Genomic DNA, 21,700 nt, shown 5'->3' with positions numbered 1-21,700 from the left:
CTAGATTCCCGCCCACAGGGGGGTGACGGCGATTGGCTGGGCTGCCCTTCCTTTGTAGTCGTGAGTAGCATCCGGTCCGAGTGACGCCGCGGAAACAAAAAAAAGAAAAAAGAAAAAATGAAAAAGCTGGGAAGAGCATAAAACTCCCTTTATTTTTTTTTGTACACTGGATATTTGTAATAGAAAAAATCATCCCTATGTAAAACTGTCGCCTTTAAAAACTTTAAAGAGGACGCGATTTTTTTAGAACACTTTTTCCCCTTTAAAAATATATAGCTAGCTACATTTTTTTTGCCTTTTTGTTTCTTTAAGAATGGCTACTACGGCCCTGTACGCGTGTACGAAGTGTAACCAGCGGTACCCCTTTGAAGAGCTTTCGCAAGGACAACAGCTGTGCAAGGTTTGAAAATGTTCTGTCCCCGCATTCCCCGTGAACACCCGAGTGTCTCCTGACGCTTGTGTGCAAGAGAACTTGCGTTCACCACGGCAAGGGGCAGCTCCGTTTCCGCTGCGATTGTGCTAGCGGTTGTTTCCATCATTATGGCATGGTCAAGATTATATAAGATAATTGTGCACTGTAGGTAATTCTGCAATGCTTGCAAGACATTTAAAAAAATCCATAAAGGCGGCCTTGTACTACGAACAGCGAACAATGAGCCAAGAGGAGAGAGCCCACGTATGGTTTACGGAGGCAGGAATAAAATGCACTAGGTTTTTGCGAGCCTTGCTTTCCAGTCTTAGGGTTGCTTTCCCCCGGCATAAACAGATTCACGAAAACATTGCTGATTAGCCATTTTTTGAGGGGGGTTAACCTTGGAAATTGTGATTGGGTTACTTTTCCCAACTTTATTTAACGAGGTAAAACGTGAACCGTGGGTTAAAATGCATCTCTTGAAGGGGGTCGCTGTTCGTGTAATGGACAAATGCCCCCCCTCTGCGAGTGAGCTAGCAAAATACTGCCCTTAAAATCAAAAATAAAGTTATAATGTTTCCAGTCACCCTACTGCCTTGCAGAGCGCTGCGAACACTGCGCTATTTAAACAGATAACCGGAGGAGAAAAGCCGCTGAATGATCTTAAATTTTAAGTGATAATTTGTGATTGTTAATTATTAATTTCACGGCGGGGGGAAATTAAACGTGCATCTGCGTTTGTGGGGGACCACAAAAGGAATTGTGTGGTAATCATGAATAGTATTTGTGCTTAAACTGAGTTTCCGTGTACTGTTTTCTACCATTTGTTTCATGTGAAGGATTGCAAGTAGATTTGTTCGACAAATTAACGGGTGGTAGCATAAAACAAGCTAACATGTTTATTATGAGGGAAACATGCATCGAATTGTCTGTTTTGTAATTCTCCCTTTAATGAAAAATCAAGCAACAATTGCCAAATTGACCCTTTGGTCTGGTCCAGGGAGGTTCAGTCCTAGTCCTGGAATTTAAAAGGTAAATGAGCTGGTTGCTGGCTTTAACAGCCCCAATGTAACAGTTTCTAACAGCTCTTAACGCTAGGTCTTTAACTAGCTCTTTCAAAACATGGAGTCACCACAGCCCGTCAGGACCAAGACTGGACACCCCTCATCTGGTCTATTCATCCATCCATTTTCTAACCTCCTCTTCCAATTCAGGGTCGAGTGGGGAACTGGGGCCTATTTTGGCAAGTACAGGGCGCAAGGCCATCTCCGGGCAGACACACGCATTCACACCAGGGCCAGTTTTCCCAGAAACCATTTAACAATACTAACTACTCTGCCACTGTGCCACTCTTTGATCTAGTCTAATCTAAAATAAATGTATAGAACTATGTAAAATATTTAGGTCTATACTGAAATAATTGTATTGCTCATTTGAATGTATATGTGTTTGTTAATTTGTAGGAGTGCCGGATAGCACATCCAATTGTGAAATGCACTTACTGCAGGTCGGAGTTTCAGCAGGAGAGGTGAGACACCGTTGTAAAAGATACCCACTTCTCTTCTTACTGCTTGCATGAGTGTTCCTAAGGATGGGCCTATGTGGCATTCTGCAAGGTACCTTTGGTATACAAATATGCATGGCTTGAATTAAAAGCAGAAAAACCAGGTCTCTTTTCTTGCAGTAGCTCTTGAAAGAGAGACTTCACATAACGACTATTTGGTTAATGTACATACTGATATAGGACAAATATTTGTTTAAAAGTTGCCCGTCCTGGGGACCTCTCGGTGTGTACAAAGTTTTACATTACATACAGGTACAAAAGGAAACAATAGATATGTTACAAGGCAGGCACAGTACTGCGTGTGTGTTGTTACTGTGCAGCTGTGCTCTATGCTCAATGCTTTTCCTTTCAAAGGCCATGACTTTGGCACAGCTGTGTTTCAGTACTACACTGTAAAAAAGTTAAGAGACGTGTTTTGCCAATAATCAGTGTACATAGTAACAACTTTGCACCCAGGGTGTATACTTCCATAATGGGAGGCCACAGTGTATTTAGTTTTTAATCTACCAGGGCTTTTGCCTGTCCAGTTCAACTGATAGTTATTTGAAGTCCTCTTAGTAAGGCACTGCCATTCCAGAGAGGCCTATAAAATATGCTGGATTACCTTGCTCCAGGACTGAACTTTTGAACCCCTAACGGTCACTGCTTTTTATTCCTTTTGTTTTGATTGAGGGGGTGGTAGTGCAGGAAGCATCCATTTGTATTCTAGTTTTGAGTTCTAGATTATCCTGTACACCTGGCTGAAACCAGCCTCTCTCCATATTTGTTCAATGCATGTATGCACGTTACCATATGTTACTGGTTGTACTTTGACAGATGTTTGTGATTTAAATGCAGCTGTAATGTATATGTACATTTTAATTTTTTTTTCTGCAGCAAAACAAACACAATTTGTAAAAAGTGTGCGCAGAACGTGAAACAGTTCGGGACGGTAAGTGTTTTTGATGATTCAGTATAAAAAAACCTGCTCTTCAATGTTGTCTGATACACTGCACAATTCCCGAAAAATTATGTATTAAGTAACTAAAGGACATCTTATGTATTTTCATAATAATTTCCTTAATCAATGTTGTTCTCAGTCTACATGTGTGTATTGTTTTTAATCTCTTTGTGTTCCAGCCCAAACCTTGTCAGTACTGTAACATAATTGCAGCCTTCATTGGAACCAAGTGTCAACGTTGCACAAACTCAGAAAAGAAGTATGGCCCTCCACAGACATGTGAACAGTGCAAGCAGCAGTGTGCCTTTGATCGCAAAGAGGAAGGCAGGAGAAAGGTATTGGAATGGATTGGTATTACTTAACACTTTGTGCTTTCACAGGTCCTGGTACTCCAGATCAGCCTTTTCTTATGCACTGAGAACAGTGCATTTTATGTCCATGTTGTTCTGGCAGTTTAAGTAGAAGTGGTCTTAATCTCCATCTCAGATTACAACACAACTCATTCACATTGCCTCCTTCTCACCATGTGTATTTAGGTGGAAACAGCTGTGGTGTAGTTTCAGATTTACTCCCTCATTTTTGTGTACATCTTTTAATCTGTTTTGTTTTTATGCTCATGTGTTTTATTCTTAATATTTTAATCTGTTTTTTTTTCCCTTAAAAATAATTGTGTATTTTCCCTTTTGTTCAGTCCACTATAGTTTCTTCTCGGGTTTCTTAAAATATTTTTTATTTTGAAAGTGCATTCACTTTCATTGACTCAAGTTTCCATGGGATCTCAGCCACGGCTTAATTTTTTAAACTTAGATAAAGGGTAATGAAGTAATTTATGAATGTTTTGTCAGTTGATCATCTTCTGCTCTATAAATTCTGTTATCAACGTCAAAAGAGATTGTTTTATCTAGGTGGAAAATGGGTAATGTTGTCAAAACTAAGGGACCCAGTTTCCAGTAATTTCTCAATTGAATTCCTCTCCACAAAATTAACTTTCAGGTGAGCTTTGGCAGCTTGGCTGGATGTTTTTGATTGTTGTGCAGGAAATATGTTTAAAGTTCTCCTCTCTTCACACACCCCAGATTTCTCTTAGATGTACTTATGTAGTTAATAAGTACTCTGCATTATCTTAAACCACAATATGGTCTGAAGTCTCAGGCATGTTTTTTGTTAATATTCACATAAGTACATTATAAAAATGTCCTGATAATCCTGCTAAACAAAAAGTAATATGTGCCTATTTTGGGCATGTTCCATTGAATGAAAAGAGTAAGATCATGAGTTTCTTAGATTCTTGGAAGGGCCTGTTATTTGATTGTGCCATCTGTTGCTGATAGATCTTAATTACACCGGAATCTCTTAAATTTTAACCATCCTATAACTTCAAATATGCTTTATTAAAATCTGTGTAAAAGAGGACATCCTGGTAAACAAATGGCTGGTTTGCTTTTCTCATGCAGAGCTCTATACTTTACATTCAGGTTTTAAATATCCGAATGGACAAATAGCAAAGTACGTTTTGTGTATGTTATGAGTGTTAATAGTGCATTAGGTAGAGTTTTTCCAATCAGTATATTAGTTCCTTAACTTACTAAATGTGTGTTTTAGTCTTGTCTTGACTTTGTTTTAAATCGATTATTTCATAAGAGAAATCTGCAAAAGACTAGAAGCTACTTCTTCTGAGTTCACATATTATTTTCATACTTACTAAAGATTTGCTGCAATTGAGAAGAGGTATTTTAGCCTGTTTTACACGTGTGGTTCCGTGATCAAAGAGCATCACCTACTTCTTGATTATATATTGAAGCTCTTATTAGGATTGCTATTGTGTGGAATATGTTTGGCAATACCCTTATGATTTTGTGTTTCAGAAAGTATTCATTCTTAAATGTTTTATGGATTAAATGTATGTGATTTAAACAAGAAAATTGCCTTTTAAAATGTACATTTAAGATTATTTTTTTGTTTAACCTGACTTAATTTGCATAGATATGTTTGGAGAACATTTGAGATTTGTAACTATATTGCTCCCGTGTTGGCATTTCAGTAGATGACAGGACCTTTTTTGTCATCCTTTTTTGTATTTCTTGCCACATTTCTCAACTTACATATTTATTTCTTGATTTCTCTTTAATGGTGTCCCTGAAGGGCGTTGCACTCATGACTATACGTTCTACAGGTGGATGGAAAGCTGCTGTGCTGGCTATGCACCCTGTCATACCGACGTGTCCTGCAGAAAACCAAGGAGCAAAGGAAAGGGCTGAGCTCCTCACACTCCAACTCGTCCTCCCTGACGGAGAAGGACCAGCACCATTCCAGACACCATCATCATCACCACCACCATCACCATCGGCACAGCAGCTCCCACAAGTATGCAGCTAGCTAGAGGTTTTCTTATTGTCTTGCTTGAAAACAGTCTGCAGCCTGTACACAGATTGACACTAAATCTAACTGGGCAATTCATTGTGACAAACCGCTTGCTGTACGTCAACATGATAACATACTAGCCGATTGCAGATCTCCTGCTATCAAAAAAGTTAACAAATTCGAAAAACATTGTAGTTTGTCCGAAATGGTGTGTTCAAAAATAGGACAAGTCAAAAGAACCTTATGGATTTTTTCCTCTTGTCACTTTTATGTGGCATGCATGGTAAAAATATGTGATGCTGTGTTCATACAGAACAAAAAAATGTCACGAGTTTAGTTGCAGAACACCATGTTTTTACAGTTGCATTGCCTCTTGCAGGTGATGTTTTTCATGGTTAGTGTCATGTAACTTTGTGGTTCAGGGGTGTAAAAAACGTCTAGAAGAGAGTGATGTAAATGTACTGTAGCGCCTGCATCCACCTTAAACATGAAAAATGTAATTTGTGTGCTCCTGTACTAGACTGAGCAGCCTCAGCCCAGAGCAGGACCAGGGACTTTGGAAACAGAGGTATGTAATATTGTAATATAAATTATCCAGTAAGTGTTATACTGCAAACGCTAGGGAATATTAACTCTTGTTCCTTTTTTTCACAGCCATAAATCATCTTCAATCCAGAATGAAACTCCAAAGAAGAAACCAAAACTAGAAACAAAGCCATCTAATGGAGACAGGTTTGTTTTCTGCATTTCCAAGATCAGTGCGCACATTTATTTCCTGCTTTGTTAGTAGCTGCCACTCATTGTTTTGATATTTTATTTGGAATAGATCTATGATTAATTTATTGTGAAAAAAGAGACAGTTTCCCAAGAGGTTCAAATACATGTCCTATGAGAAAGCATGATTCTGTTAACAAATCTGTTTGAAAAATTAGAGATGCATGTTGTGAATTGGGAAAACCCATCCAAGCAAAAGGATTTGAACCAGCTGTTTTTCCCAAATAAAGCTCTGTCAAAGGTGATATTGTGAAAAGAAATGTTTTGACTATGTATTTCTTTTTTTTTACTTCCCACTTGTTTTTAGTAGTTCCATTAACCAGTCCCTGGACTCTGGAGGAACAGATAATTTTATTCTCATCAGCCAGCTGAAGGAGGAAGTGATGTCCCTGAAAAGACTACTACAACAAAGAGATCAAACAATATTGGAAAAGGATAAAAAGGTAAAATACGTGTTACTCTTAGCTAAATATTTTAACACTGTTAAGTTTGTGGGTGTACCACATGCATTTTAATACAGTGCTAAATTTGTAAGCACATTGTGCCATATTGCCTCAAAGTTAAATTTGTCTTGAAGAATATACGAGGCCATTTAGTCTACTTTACTTCTATGGTTTCTAAGTCAATTATGCAATATCTCTTCCAGCTATTTCTTGAATGATTCTATTAAGATTGTTTTAATAACATTGTTAAGCAGTTTTTCCCTGATACCATTGACTCTTTATAGAAAGATGTGACAGATATTTTCACACTGCATATAATCTTAGTTTCCAGTTCATCCCTCTGTGTTTGTTTTTGTTTCATATGCATTACCCCTGATGTAGTCTTCAGTTACCAGCACCTTTCATGTGATTACATACTTGTAACAAGTACTCTTTCTGTATTTTGTGCTTGATTCTGTTCCTTTAATCTATGTAAGACCTTTTTAGGACAGGAAATAATAATTTCCCCCCCTTGAAATCATTCCGAAATTGTAACCAAAGGGTGGCCATTATTGGGCACAATTGTAAGTGGAAACTTTCCCATGTATTGTACAATTTAACTTTTCACTATATACCCAATTAATTTAATGCTTCTCTGCACTAGATTTATGCGTGATTGATGTAGACATTTGTCTCCATACAAGCAACTTAATCATTGTGATAAGATGTTTCCTCAGTGATTTGTTTTGGTTCCCCCAGCTTACTGAACTTAAAGCTGATTTTCAGTATCAGGAGTCTAATATGAGAGCAAAGATGAACAACATGGAAAAAGCACATAAAGAAGCCATGGAACAGCAGCAGGTAGGGATTTCTAATAGTAATACTATTAATAATCATTCCATTTATATAGCCTATTTCTTACCAAAACCATATACACATAGAAGACACCCACTTCATCCAGCTCTGAAGTGCAGCGCCCACATGGGTAACACATGGGAGCCATTCTGCCCCACTAGACAGCAGATCAGGAGGATAAGTAAGTAAATTGCCTTAGCAGTTCAATTAAGGGGAAAATGATATTTAGCCAAAACACCAGGGCTAGTATCCATACAAGCAGGGCCATGAGCTATTAAATAACCCTGGAATGACCTCAGTTTAATGGCTTGTCCAAACAGTGACGCAACTAGACCATGGTGTTGTACTGAATCCACTGGTCCAAAAACACAGCTTGCAGCAGCAGCCTGGATTTCCCATGCCTGTATTGACCAGGCCCAGCCTTGCTCAGTTTTTGAGATCTGATGAGATCTGGCTACAAAGTTGGAACCTCTTACAGAGGGGTATGTAGAAATAATTGATCAGAGCAAACAAGTAGGGTTTTCAGTATCACTAGCCCCTTTTCAGTAAGACTATCTTCTTCTCACACACTTAAATTGCATTGAAAAATTAAATATTTAATATGCTTCTTAATTAGAAAAAAACATTTTCAATAATATTTGCAATATTTTTTTTTTTTACTTCCATTACAGGCAAAGAATCGAGAATTGCTTAAACAAGTTGCTGCTCTCTCAAAAGGTAAAAAATTCGAGAAGACTGGGAGCACACTGCTGTCTCCTTGAATATGAAAATACAAAGACCTCACATAAAAGAGTGTAAAGTTGTCCCCTCTAACACTGTGAAGACCTGAAATTGAACTGATTTTTTTTCTTCCTCCTTCAGGATCACAGTAAAGATCTGACTATTACACCTGCACACATAGGACAGTTTTAGGCAATGTAAAAATCCTTTTATTTTCTGGACAGAAAAACACTATGGCAATAAAACCAGCTTTTAAGAACAAAACTACTTGAATTGTGACTGTGACAGTTTTCATGTTCAGTTGCCTCCATTTTGGTGAACCAGTATGAAGTGTTTTTTTGTTCATTCTAAGAGATTTGTACAATCTGCTCTTATAAAAAAGATTATCCAAATATCTACAATTGCAGAGGTTCAGTTTCTTATATAAAATCTGACTTAGTGAGGTTGATTAAAAAATGCATTTTTCTGAGCAAGCAAGCTATCTTGATTATGACTTGTAAGTACACTTCAGATGTGTTGACGGTTGTGATATTAGAAATGTTTAACATTCAGAATCTTATCACTCCAATAATGCAAGCAAACAAAATTTAGGCTGTCAGTTTTTCATGAGGCACTGGGTAATGTATAAAGTATGTTGCAGGACTATTGCAAATTATGGACATTTTCCTGCAACATTTTTAAGTTATTCCAATTTTGCATATTAAAATAGCAGAAACTTTCATTTTTTAAATGTGGGTGTAAATGCATAAATATTATTTTTTAATAAATCTAATTATTTGAAACTTTCTCCTCGGGACAGTGCACATTTGAACATGTATACAGTATAGAGCTAACATCTCACCTTATTTGTGACTATGAACTGTGTGTAAATGTATAATTTGCTTCTACTTCACTGATGAAGCAATGAAGCCAGGGACATGCTTCAGAATTCCAGCCCCATGTAGTAGAAAACCTTCATGTATTCTTATTGGTGGGCATCAAAGTGATGTCTGTCAAAGGAGAGAGTGGAGGATGTTGTATATCATTCAGGCCGGGTGTCTGTTAACAGTTTTTTTTTTTTAAATTAAAAGTTTGGAACTCTTTTAAGATGGGCTTTTTATTTTTTTTAATTTTTTGTAACCGATTTTATAACTTGAAAAATTCCACCTGTCCCTCACAGCACAGTGGATGTTTGGTGTGACATTTTACAATTCTTGTGGGAAAAAAAATCATATATTGCATGACACAGCTGTGAGGGGTTAGGTGCTCTCATGTACTGTATCGTACTTTTAGAAAGATTTCAAATCAAATGTAAAATTACTTTGGACAGTCAAGGCCTTTGTGTATTTTAAACTTGTCACTTGTACGGTTTCTAGTAAGTATATGTAAGGCTATTAATATATCTAGAATATGCTTTTAAAGACACATGTATTTCACTTTTTACAGCTCTGGACTTAAAGGAAAACTGTACTTGCACATGATGTACGGTTTCACTTTTGTACTTTTTCAAACCCAATGTTTCAAAATATTAAATCTTGAAAAATCACTTAAACTTGTCTGGGTGTGTAATCTTTAGCTTTTAATGTGTGTCGGCAGATTTGAAATCCTTAATTTTTGTAAAGTCAGTTGAAGTATCTTGTGTTAAAAAGTGGTTGAGCTACAGCAGTTTATTCATTACAGTAGACCCCTGAAGTGTAAGCACACCAGGATGTGCCAGTAGATGGCAGAAAACTCAAATTTGCAAAGTCTAAACATAAATCAGGAAATGAATACATATACAGTACCAATTACATCTATGCATATCCATACATATGCATGTTTATATATAAGTGAATTCTGTACATTCTCAGCTGTTAGAAATCATGGATTTCCATACAATCAAATACTTATGATTTCAGTTTGCTGTGTGGTAACATGATATTTTCTGGAGTACTAAAGTATGTATTTAGACAGAAAATAAATGTAACCATTGACAGTTCCCAAAATGAAAGACTTGTTATATCAATATTGAATATTTTGTTCACTTGTTTCTTAAAACATCCTAGAATCCAGGCCTTAACAACCTCTCTGGCAAGCATGATGCAAACAACCACAAGTGTACAGACACCTTCTATTCTCCAGCCTAAATTAATTGCTTTTAAGTTGCCAGTTGTGTCCCCATGTCCTGGAATTACTATGTTCATACTGTTTATATTTATTTATATATACTGTATATACATACTTGGATCAACTCTGCTGTAAATTTGCTTTGTTTTAAACTGTAAAAAAAATTTGAGACAGGGTGTTATTCCTCTTCTCTTTGAACGCCTACGGATATAATATCCTTTTTCTGTTCTGGCGACCAAAGCAAAACACTATTCTAGATGAGGTCTTACAAGTATGTTGTAAAGATCAGTTCTAGCTCTTTGCCTTTATATATTTTAAGTTTTTGCAACTTCCCCTATTATATATGTAGAACAAATATAGAACTGGGATGTTGTTGCAGATGTGAACTTTAGCCTACTTTTTGAAAACAAGCCAATAGGACGTCTGTGTCCAGCTATGAAAAAGGCTACTGTATGCAAACACTATTTTTTATTGTGTATTCTTCATTATTTATCATTTGAAATGAGGGTAGGGATGGAGATTTTAATGTACAATATGCTTGTTTACTTTAACTTGGTATAGTACTGCAGTCCTTTGTAAGTTGTTTTTTTCTCTCTAGATATGATACCTACAGACGTTCTTTCGAAGCAGCCACAGATTATGCCATTTTGTTATTATTTGGAATGCATTTCTGCATTACTAATGTCCTGTTTAAAATATAAATACACTCAGCCTGTTATTAGAAATATAAAAGCTCTGAAAAGTAAAAACAAAGCTTAAACCGTTATACTGAAAGGCAATTAGTCACTATAATACCTTCGACACATACTGTATATAGCACTTTGTACAGACTTTACCTCATCTATTTTAAGACAAAGCTGTCTTTTCTTTACAGACAAATATTTACTATTGATGGGAGTGGGTAAACTTATTATTTGCAGGAGCATATGTTTCATCGCAAATTTGTCAAAAAAACATTATAATAATGTCATGGCCATTCCACATTCCTAGGGGGAGGTATTGTACTGTATTTGTTGTGTCAACAGAAGTTTTGGTTTCACATTTTTATTAAAAAGGGCTGAAGATTGTTAAACACTTATTTTTGTTTACATTTATTTTCTGTGAGATTTCATTTTACTTTTAAATTTCCGAATACACCGAAGGGTATGCAGTGGCAAGTATGCACATTGTAAATATTTCTGCATACATGACATCTTCTTTCACCCAAAAAGTAATAACTGATTAAATCATTTGGATTCTACAATTTGGACAATTTGTATTTTAAACGCAGTTCTGCATTCTGATACATTTTATCTTTAAATTTATATATACTCTGTTCCAGATTTAATCTTTGTACTCAGTCATATCCCCTATAGATTTACACAGCTGTGGTTATTTCTTTCTAATCTGAAAACATGTTTCTTTTTAACATGACTCTTTCTACACTTCACACGGCCATCATACATGAAATTGTCCCTAGTGATTCTAAAAAGACATCATCAAACCATTGGTGAAGGCCCCAAGTCTTTTCTCTTCCTGTGATCTTTTTCACTTCCTGCCCACAGCTTTCAGACGCTGATTTGTGAGAGATTCTCAAGCTCATTGAGCGTGTTCATTTCTTTTCAACTTAAACAGCTCTTTCTCATTCCAGATCAGGGCTGTTAAGATCAAAAATGGCTTGCAGGCCAGAGGAAAGCCCTTAGTAAATAGCTCTTAGTTGTCTTTAACATACAATATATTTTCCTATGTAGGCCATCTTTTTCAGGACAAAAAGGAAATATGGGCTAGGTACATCTCAAATGGACCCAAAATGCCCAATTGTCAAAAAGGGAACTGGGTTCTTCGACCACCCATCCTAAGCAGTGGGACACAGTAGGAAATACAAATGAAGCAAAAGCATGTTTTTAAAAAACTGGCAACAAGATTTGGTGATTTCTTTTACCTCGGTGAAACTGGATTTTGTAAACATATTTTTAATATCGATTAATGTATCGACATGCCTTTCATTTTTTGTTTATGTTGACTTTTCCACAAATTGAACACATATCCATTACTCTCAAACAAGTCAGATTTAAATTGGTGTAACAGATTGTAGCCAGTAAATGTCAGTTTTGTAATGGACAGTAAATAAGATGCATAAATGAGGTCTCCTGTTAGCTGCTTTCAGAATCTTGACTGCCAGGTCCTTAGTTGTTTGAATTACTTTGTAGCCATTCTTCTCACATCTCATCGCTTAAAAAAAGTTGTGTAATGCTGAAAGCTGTTTCATGTGACATATTAATCTCTCAGTTGCCCGGTTAACCTCGAAATTCAAGCCCTTTCCAAGAATTTGTGGTAAAAAATATTCTGATATTTTTCTAGATCATCTAGTGTTTGTACTGACTTTCTCTTTTAATTTTTTAAATTTTGTTATTACTTTTTATGAAAGTAATTTTAATCCTTACTCTTGTCAGGAATGCCAGAAGCCAGCTTTATGCTTAAGAACAGATGGTAAAGTTGTTTGCTCTTGCAAATTTTAACATTAACACTGTGGGCGGGTATGTATCACATGTCCATCATTCTGACTAAGCCTTCTGGATGTAGCTCAGAAATAATGTTCATATTCAAATTTTATTTTTCAATTCTCACACTGTTTTATTACTGGAATCTCTTAGTCTATTCAACCCAGATTGTTTAATTCACTAAGAGAGCATTTAAATCTTATGTAGATGCTTTCTCACCAGTTCTGCTTGACTCTGATTTGCACAGTAATCCACACAGCACGTTTCTAAATAAACTCATCAGTAAATTCTGAGACATGGTATTCCGATCAATAAGGAGTCATGCCTCCCAGATAGCAGTATCTGAGCCATGAAGGTAATCTCAGATTTTACAACTAGCACCTGCAACCCTAGTAAACAGGTCCTAGTGTTGGACCACAGAACAGACCTTCAAAACAGGCAATAAAAGCAAATCAATGGCAGGTTCCTTTGGCCTTGCTGATTACAAAACTCCAACAAGACTTCAACTCATCCATCATTGTTTAAAGCACATTCCCTTCAGATACATTAAAATACTTACAACTGTTACTTCAAATATTTCTGACTAAAAATGAGTCATTAGGGTAACTTTTTCAAAACAGTTTTTGTCGGCAAGGTTTTTGGTACGTGTTCCAGGAAAAGGGTTGTTTCATTGTTTCCTTGAGAAAGAAAATTTGCCCAATGTTGCAGTTTTTGCTAAGCCACCTGTCTAAAATGGTCAAAAATCCAAAGTTTGAAAACAGAATTTCCATATGCTCAAACCTCTTGTTCTTTGCATTTAGAACCAACTAAAATAATTAGTTTAGCCAAACTTTAGTGCTAATTGTAAACCTAACCTGTGAACTGCACATGACCTGCTTTGTTTAAACCGTCATTTCAGCAGAAGGTTGCACAAAAAAGAAATATTGGAAATTTAAATAACAATTCTGTTTAAGAATCTGAGCAATACCTTTTTACTGGGTAAATAAATGTAATTAAGAAAAACTCAGCAACCACCCTTATATTGACTATTTCCAATAACCTTTTAAAATTTGGGATTCAAAATGTATTTAATGATGCTTTGAATTTTCTGTTGCTGACAAATGTGAACAGGTCAAGTAGAGCATTAGTGGAAATCTTTTTTTTCCAAGTTAGAAGCTCTAAAACCCGCTAAATTATTTCAGAAATGCCTGCAGTACCCCAGCTGCTCCATTATGCATGCACACAGTTTGCGTATCTTATGATATGACACTTCCTTTTCTTCCACAGTAAACAATAGTAGGATAAGGAACATTTTATTCTTGAATGCAAATATCATGGGCATCTGCATTCCCCAAAAAGAATTAAAAAGACATCTTTCATGGCATCTTGAACCATAATTGATTGAGACACTTTTTTTGCAGACTAGGACCATGCCTTAGTTGACATATAAATGCTTTTATAGTCTACAGTAAAAACATAAAATATAACGACATCTTTATCTTGTGACACACTTGCTGTCGAAGATATTGCAAAGTAATGAAATGAGCGGTGCTGAGTTGAACAGTGTTGAAGACACTCTGACTTGCTTCTTGTTGAGCATTATATGGGAAAGTGGATGTGTGTAAATCAGAAATGCGTTTTGTCCTCGTTTTGCTAGAGTTTCTTTTCGAGTTGCAGTCTTAATTTCCTGCATTAGTCACAGATCTTTTATTTCTTGTGGTTTCTTCTCAAGATTGTAACTGACCAAGAACAAGGTGGACGGAAATAATCTAAACTGCTGCTTCTCATTGCCTTGATGAAAAAAAAAAATGACAAGACTAGATTTATTTTGAGTCACAAGTAGAATGTGCACTCACATATGGATAAACCATCTTCTTACCAGGTAAAAGTGTAATGGAAAATTCCTGCTTCCACATAGAGAATTAAAGTGTGAAAAAAATAATTTGAACAAGGCTGATTCTTCACATATACTGTAAATGATCCCTTAGGGCATAATCTTGTCCTGTAATGGGCTGTAATACCCTTTTCAAAAGCAAACTATAACTAATGTTTGTATATATTTACATGATATGCTTAGTTGTTCTTGAAAAGGTTATATAAATATTTTATTCATACAATTATCACAAATACCATAATGGGCACACATTTCCATTTCTAAAAATCAGTTCTAAAGGTCTGATTGTATTGACTTGGCTTTTCACAGAAGAACTGAGGAAGAAGCTTCGTGGATTTTAATTCTGCTCTTCTCTGCATTCTGCAGACTAATCACTTCCAGATAACGAGGGGGAATTTTCACAGACGGCTGCGATATTCTTGTTATTGGGCTTGGTGTTCCCTCCAGACAGAGCTGATAACAAACTGGATCAAGAGCCAAGGTAACAACTGCTGATCCAGTCTTGTTCTCGCCAAGCCTTTACTATTTGCTGTCTCCTGTAAGCCAAGTGATCCAACTCATTAAACCAGAACATGGAGGTGTGTCCTCACAATGGACCTTGTCTACCTACTGTGATACAGTCCTTCATGATCACCTTAGCAAAGATTCAGTTCCTGCAAAAAAATAAAGATAAGGCAGAAACGGCAATAAATTCTAATTAAAGTGTCATCTTCATTGCAATGCGGGACTTTTTTGTATTTAAAGACGGGGAGGCATAGCAAAGTAAAAAGCAAGATTACCCCCTGCTGAATATCATGTTTGTAAATATGTAAATATGTCAGCATCAAGGGCAGAAATACTAAAAGAGACTGCCTGAGCTTGCTTTTGCTAGATTGCAATCTATTTCATATGTTGCCTTTGGAGCTTTGGTGTAGTTTAGTCTTACAAACCAGCTCTAATGCCAAGAAGGTACTTAGTTCCCTTTAGTCTCACGCTACATTTTGTCATGCTGTAGGTATTTTTTGCAGGCAAAAGGTGGATATTTGCTTCTGTAGTCAGATGCACAAGTTCTATTTTGATGTTGTGGAAACAGCTTGCTTAGCAGAAGACTGAAACAAAACTCCTAATTGTGCGTTACTTAATTTTATAGTATAGCACTGCAGTAAGTTTGTTTTAATCAGATATCGCTTAATTGCATTTCAATGACAGAAACATTCACATATTGGAGACTAAGCACGTTCAGAATGATATCACCTAATTATGATTGCACAGTCATTAAAATTGTGCAAGTAATACGATATATTAAATCAGACAATCAAAATAGGTCTTCAGGAGGTAAAGGGTTTAGAATTGATCTGCTCAATAGATAAAGTTTTTGATGACATGCAACTGGGAGTTATACAACTGTTGAGCTGATTTTAACATCTGGAAAGTTCATAACCTCTCTTTGGCAGGATAGCGACACAGTGAGAAGGAAACTCTGCAGATCACAGAGGAAGTACCACACCTCGGACGTTCATTGATTGCTGAGCCTTAGAGAAACTGAGTGAGGAAATACGCCTTTTCCATGTTGGACTTTGCATCAGACACTTACATGTCATTACCTGAGTCCTGCTATCTAAGGGTAAGAAATTCAAATGGATTTGAACCAAGGGTGAAACAGCACACAGGGAGAGTATCTTCTAATGTGTTCCAAAATCTCTTCAGCCCGTTCAAAAAAAAAACATCACACATGATTTTGTGTGATGTTTTTTTTTTCTACTAGCTTTTAGCTTTTCTACTATCCTGGCCATCAAGTTTGTATTTTCACTGGAACAGGAGAGGGACAGCAGTTTAAATCAGATAGCTTCAAGGAAGCGTCACACCTTCCCATTAAATGTGGGAGCAGTTCTGGGGGACATGGGTGTGGAAATGTATCTCTTCGGAATCAAAGCCACAAATTTGCATGTATACTGTACCTGACAGGAGCAGGTTTGTGCAGGTTGTGGCATTTTTTGTCTCATAATTTCAACTGACCACAGTTGTATAGCACTGTCCATCCTTCCATTTTCTAATTAGCCGCTTCTTCCCGTCCAGGGTCACAGGGTACCAGAGTCAATCCTGGCACACCCGGGGTGGGATGCCAGCCCACAACCAGACAGACACAGACCAGGGACAATTTTCCCAGAAGCCATTTAACCTACCAGTATGTTTTTGGACAATGGGAGGAAACTCAGAGGAGCAGAACATACAGACTCCACACAGATACTGTAGCACCCCAGATGCAGAATTGAATCCAGGGCCCCAGTGCTCAAAAGCTGCAATGCTTCCTACTGCGCCACTGTGCTGACTATAGTGCTTTCATGAAACTAAATATTGGAAACACCATTCTGAAATATAATATCATGAAGATTTATGGATTTTTTTGTTGCGCTACCGGTTATACGAGAATATACAAGAGCAGTAAACAGTTTTATTATGCTGGTGCTGTTCGAATTCAGGACTCCTTAAATGTAGCACAGTCTTGCTCTGGGTGGCCAAAGGTTGTTTCGCCTAATCGTAGTAATCAGAGAGGTGATGATTTTCCCCTCTGGTTTTTGATAACAGTGCAGAGTCAGAAGCTGCTTTCTGACAGCAGGTCTCTGCTGCTTTGCCCTCATTTGGAGGTCTGTTTGATTACAACATACTTGGCTGTATGCCCCATGTCAGGACACAATAGAGCTGGTAAGATTTTCACCAGCTACTGCACGTCATGATCTCAAACACACCTTGCAGTGCAAAAATCTCTGGCAGTTCTGACAGGTGGAGGAAGCAGCACTTCTCTCTCCTTTAGGCAGTTTTGAGTTGTTGTTGATGGCGTTTATTGCAGCCCCATTTCCACATCCACAAATTTGCAAAGCTGAGGAGAACATTCTGTTTATCGAGCTTCTTTGATGGCAAGTAAACATAGTTGTGTCCAGAATTTCACATTTTTACATAAAAGGTTTAATTTTCAAATGTATTTTTTTGACTACATTTTACTTTTCATTTCTGGAAAAGAATAATTCGGGCTTTTAAAACATAGAAATTTGTGGGTTATCTTGTCAGTCCATACCACTTGAAAAATCATGGTCTGGTTATTAGGCTGTTCATTCCATTTTCTTGGGGGATTAGATATTTGAAGGCTGCACTTTGTAATCTAAGCAACTTTGTACACTACAAAGCAGAGTGCTGTCTCTTTGAATAAGTCAGATGTGACCAGTTTGGCATGCAGAGAGCTATGGGCCAGAAGTCTTCCTTCAGAAGACTGTGTTTAGAATTCCTGCAGAGAAAATGTGAAGGGTGATAGTAATTTCATTACCAGTCTCAGCTACTTTGAAGTTCTATCTATGTGTGTGTGAGCCAGCTTGGGTTCAATCTACAAAATCTACAGAAATGGTTAAGTGGCAGTGTCTCTTTATTCAGCATGTTTTTTAGCATGTGAAACACATTGTTATGCCACACAAAACCAGGGACTGAGAAGGAGAGGTTTAGCTGACATCTGCTCTTTATTGTGCATCTCTTAGAACTGACAGAAAATGGCAAAAACCCACCAAGGTACCATAGTACCCTCACTCAGTAATCAAAACATAAGCTCAACAGCATCATAAACACAAACAGGCTCTGTGTACCAACATAACACAAATGAGAATTCTTTGGTTTATGATATTACACTACATAGTGCAGGTATTATATACAAGTCATCCGTTGTATTGGTGGTCTATACGTGCCATTTCAGCCAATCACACTGCTCAATAACTGTTTTTCTTGGAATGGAATCTTATTATTTACCTATATAGTGCTGACAGCATACAAAATACAGAAACTGTCTATAGAGGGGAGCATACTTTGCTGTGCAGGAAAGGTTTACAGGATATAAGCGGACAAGGAAGACCAAGAGTAAGTGGATGTTTTTTTGGCAGGGATTTTTTCCCAATTTCTCAGTTACCTAAGATCTCAGGTCCTGAACTGGGCCGTTTCCTCTACCAACTCTTTTAGCCTCATGGAAAAAAGGATTGTCCGTGTAAACTGCAAACCTTTGGAAGGTTGTTGCTGAGAGGCCGAAAGTCCAAATCGATAAACTGTCAGCTGTTGTGCTATCTCTACCTTATCCAGGTTACTGTGCATTTAATATCATAAATGCACTACAGTCTGTACCTGTGTCACATTATGATGTTAATTTTACACGGTCTATGCAGGGTCAGAAATGAGGTTTAGTGGAAGTCAAGAAAAATACCTTAAGGAAAAACCAGACACTGAAATAATCTGTGAATCTGACCTCCAGCAGGTTGGCAGTATTGGCACATTTCTAATGTCGTACAGAATATTGTTTTAAAGCAGGGGTTCTCAGCTCTCGTCCTGGAGGAACACTGTGTCTTTTGGTTTTCATTCCAGCTGTGCTCTAAATATGTAGTGTGAATAGATGACTTAATTGTTTTTATGACTGGTTGAGACTTTTATTTAACTTGTTTCTTAGATCAACCCTGACTGTCAAAGGAAGCCTGCTTCAAGGATACAGCTTTAAACAGCCTCTCCGTAATTTGCTCGCTATCATTTCCAACAGCTCTTACAAGTTGATTCAAGTTGATTTCTGATGAACAGACAGGTGGGGATGACGCTGTATCAGACCGAAATAAGTGCTCGTTCCTCCTGTCCAATTGGTTCAGACAGCACACTTCAATGAGTTGAACACTTGTTGTAAAACAACAGGTACAGGGTCGATACCAATTCCAAATCCCATGTGACTTTTTATAAGCTGAAAGGAGTTTGCTGGAGTTTGAGCAAAGCCCAGACACATCTCACAGATGTTTAATGTGCTTCGAGAATGGCAAATAAGGCATCCACAGCATGACTGTCACATTCTTCCCAAGACATCATAAAACCAACACAAGAATATGCTTTGTCTTCTTTGTCTTATTTTGAATAGAGAAATAATGTAGTTTTCATATACAGTCTATATATCAAACCAGTTCTATTCTAGATATAGACTGCCTTTCTAAAAGCAAAATAAAATATTAGTACACATTAATTAGAATATTATGTATGACATAAAATGGTGGCAGAAAATCTTTACCTTTATAGATTCTTTATAGATCCTCCTGCTATCATGCTGGAGGAATTTTTCCTATTATTATTTCCTATTATTAGAAAAAGTAACATGTATTCTTTGTCAACTCATAGGTTAGATTTGTTACTGTTTTGGAAAGTCTTTCTATAGGTCACGTATACTCCTTGGAGATAAAAACATTAACACCTCTTGGAATTCAAAACCCAAACTGCTCAAAGATAGCTCTGTAAGCTTCCCATGTGGGTAGTAGGGGTTGGAATATCAGCCCATAAATGTATCAGTACATGTTATCAAGCAATACAGGTTTAAGAACAGCCCCATATTTTACAATTTATTTTTATATTTGTAATTTACCGAAATTTGGAGGGGAGATGTCTAAAAAACTTTACGTCCTAAAATGTTAGTGCAAGGCTGAGAAATCACTGATATATCTTCAAATTTCTGCAGTACTTTGAACCTGGATAATTACTCCTTGATAACTGGGAGATTAATTGGAAATAGCTTGTGAATAACTCTAGCAATGCAAGTCCATACACCACAGGGAGTATCTTTGGTGCTGTCAGGAATGTTGAACTACAGTTAAAAGGTGGACAGATTGCCTTTTTACATTTGTTTGGTTTAAACAATTAGATCTTAAGAGCTACAAAACCACTCAATTAACACTGCAAAGCATTTATAGCACATATATAGAATATGTTATGGGTATAAAGAAAAAAAAATAAGTAATGTCATTTTTCCAGAGAGTTATGAACTTCAGTTGTACAGACGTTCAAAAGGTGGTGGCAATAAATGCAACCTCTGAAATGCCAAATAAATCAGAAATTTGATGTATTACAATTCTTAGACCTGGATTACATTCATAGCCTCCTTTCCAGAACAGCTTGATTTGGTGGAAGTCAGACACTAATTAAACCTACAAAGCTCTATTGTATTTTGAAGATCTTATAAGCAAGATCTTATAAGCCAATCTTCACCCTAAGTGGCTGGAGTTTCTTCATGTTTGTTAGGTCTTTTTAATGCGCCAGCACCTGAAGAGCACCCGGAGAAGCTGTTAAATTGGTCTGATTAAGCCAGTAATGAGCTGCTTTTGGTCATTAGGATTCGTTAGAATGAAAACCTTCAGATACACTGTTCCTCTTGGCCCAGAACTGATGAACTGATGCATTCCGTGCTGCAAGTCCTACAGGAACCTATAAACTTAACAAAGGCCCTCTTTACATGCCTTGAAGTAAACAGAACTATAAAAAACAAGTTTCTATTTTTGATCACTTAAAATGGCACTTTTATTTAAATGTCTCTGCTAGGACTGTTCGTAAACCACAGGGTCAATCCTGATTAGTTTGGCAGTTAGGCTCCTGAGAACATACAGCAATTATGTTTCCACTGGGATTCAAGGGCAGTGTGACAATGGGAAAAAGAACAAACTTGCTACTATTAGGCTGCTAGGATTCCTCATGTGGGAAGGAATATATGAGGAAAATGAGGGCCCTCGGTTTTTCCCTTGTGTTATGACACACAGATTCCAGCCAGCAGCAGTGACAGACAATTTCATTTTATTAAACAGGCAAACATACAGTAAGTACTGTATGCAGTGTTTCTGTTTGTTACCTAAAATTGGAGCTTTAGCAATAATCTGTTGGAAGTTATTTTAAAGACATGCATTTAGCTTTTATACAAAGCTTCCTAGATTGATGAAGTTCAATACGGGGGAGTCCAGCTTGGACATTGCAATCTATCAGGTTTATTTTCTCAGCAGTTTCAAAGAACCTTGAATCTTTTTTCAGTCTTTCTTCATTTACCTCTGTCCTTAAGAACAAAAACTGCATCTCAGAAACCCTTTACCCAGTGATATTGGTTATAGCCACATACAATTAAGTTATTGTAGATATCAATATCCACAAAATAATTTAACATTTTCCTAGTTAAAAACAATAAAACATTTGCTTATTACAAAACATGGTGAGCTGCTTTTAACTTAACATCTCTGCTGCTGTGTGTTTTATCTCATCAATCTTTCAAGCTCAGTTTACAAGCGACACTGATAACTAATCCCAGGGCCTGTATAATTGGTGTTTGTATTGGTATTTGGTGATTGATATGTGTACATTAGTCTTGTCTGTCTTAATTCCTGGAGTGTCGAGTGTCTACTGATTTTTGTTTTAGCTGAGCC

General features: G+C 36.9%; 1 protein-coding gene and 1 long non-coding RNA gene across 3 annotated transcripts; both read left to right on the top strand.

Moving 5' to 3' along the window:
• Positions 1-63: 63 nt before the first annotated feature.
• On the top strand, positions 64-9,573 carry fam76b (family with sequence similarity 76 member B). 2 transcript variants are annotated; one of them, XM_088639300.1, is made up of 10 exons: positions 64-400; positions 1,876-1,940; positions 2,853-2,907; positions 3,096-3,251; positions 5,090-5,280; positions 5,798-5,845; positions 5,932-6,009; positions 6,362-6,494; positions 7,233-7,334; positions 8,000-9,573. In XM_088639300.1, the coding sequence occupies exons 1-10, from the start codon at positions 314-316 to the stop codon at positions 8,087-8,089; spliced, it is 1,005 nt and encodes a 334-aa protein (XP_088495426.1). In that variant the 5' UTR covers positions 64-313; the 3' UTR covers positions 8,090-9,573. The 2 variants fall into 2 exon arrangements, with proteins under 2 accessions (XP_088495426.1, XP_088495425.1); XM_088639299.1 differs by having other exon boundaries at positions 65-400; positions 6,359-6,494.
• A 2,137-nt stretch (positions 9,574-11,710) lies between these two features.
• On the top strand, positions 11,711-16,083 carry LOC148658205 (uncharacterized). Its single transcript, XR_015940545.1, has 3 exons — positions 11,711-11,984; positions 14,853-14,967; positions 15,920-16,083. It is a non-coding gene; the product is annotated as an uncharacterized LOC148658205 (long non-coding RNA).
• Positions 16,084-21,700: the final 5,617 nt, after the last annotated feature.

Source organism: Lepisosteus platostomus, chromosome 7, assembly GCF_059453375.1.
Source record: "Lepisosteus platostomus isolate fLepPlt1 chromosome 7, fLepPlt1.hap1, whole genome shotgun sequence".
Taxonomy (NCBI): domain Eukaryota; kingdom Metazoa; phylum Chordata; class Actinopteri; order Semionotiformes; family Lepisosteidae; genus Lepisosteus; species Lepisosteus platostomus.
Note: the sequence above shows the minus strand (reverse complement) of the source record. Positions and strands in the feature narration are given on the sequence as shown.

Excerpts from the sequence above, each read along its gene's own strand:
- fam76b (XM_088639299.1), top strand. The coding sequence starts at position 314 with ATGGCTACTACGGCCCTGTACGCGTGTACGAAGTGTAACCAGCGGTAC. Across the intron at positions 2,908-3,095 it reads ACGTGAAACAGTTCGGGACG|CCCAAACCTTGTCAGTACTG; the intron begins GTAAGTGTTTTT and ends TTTGTGTTCCAG. Across the intron at positions 3,252-5,089 it reads AAGAGGAAGGCAGGAGAAAG|GTGGATGGAAAGCTGCTGTG; the intron begins GTATTGGAATGG and ends TACGTTCTACAG.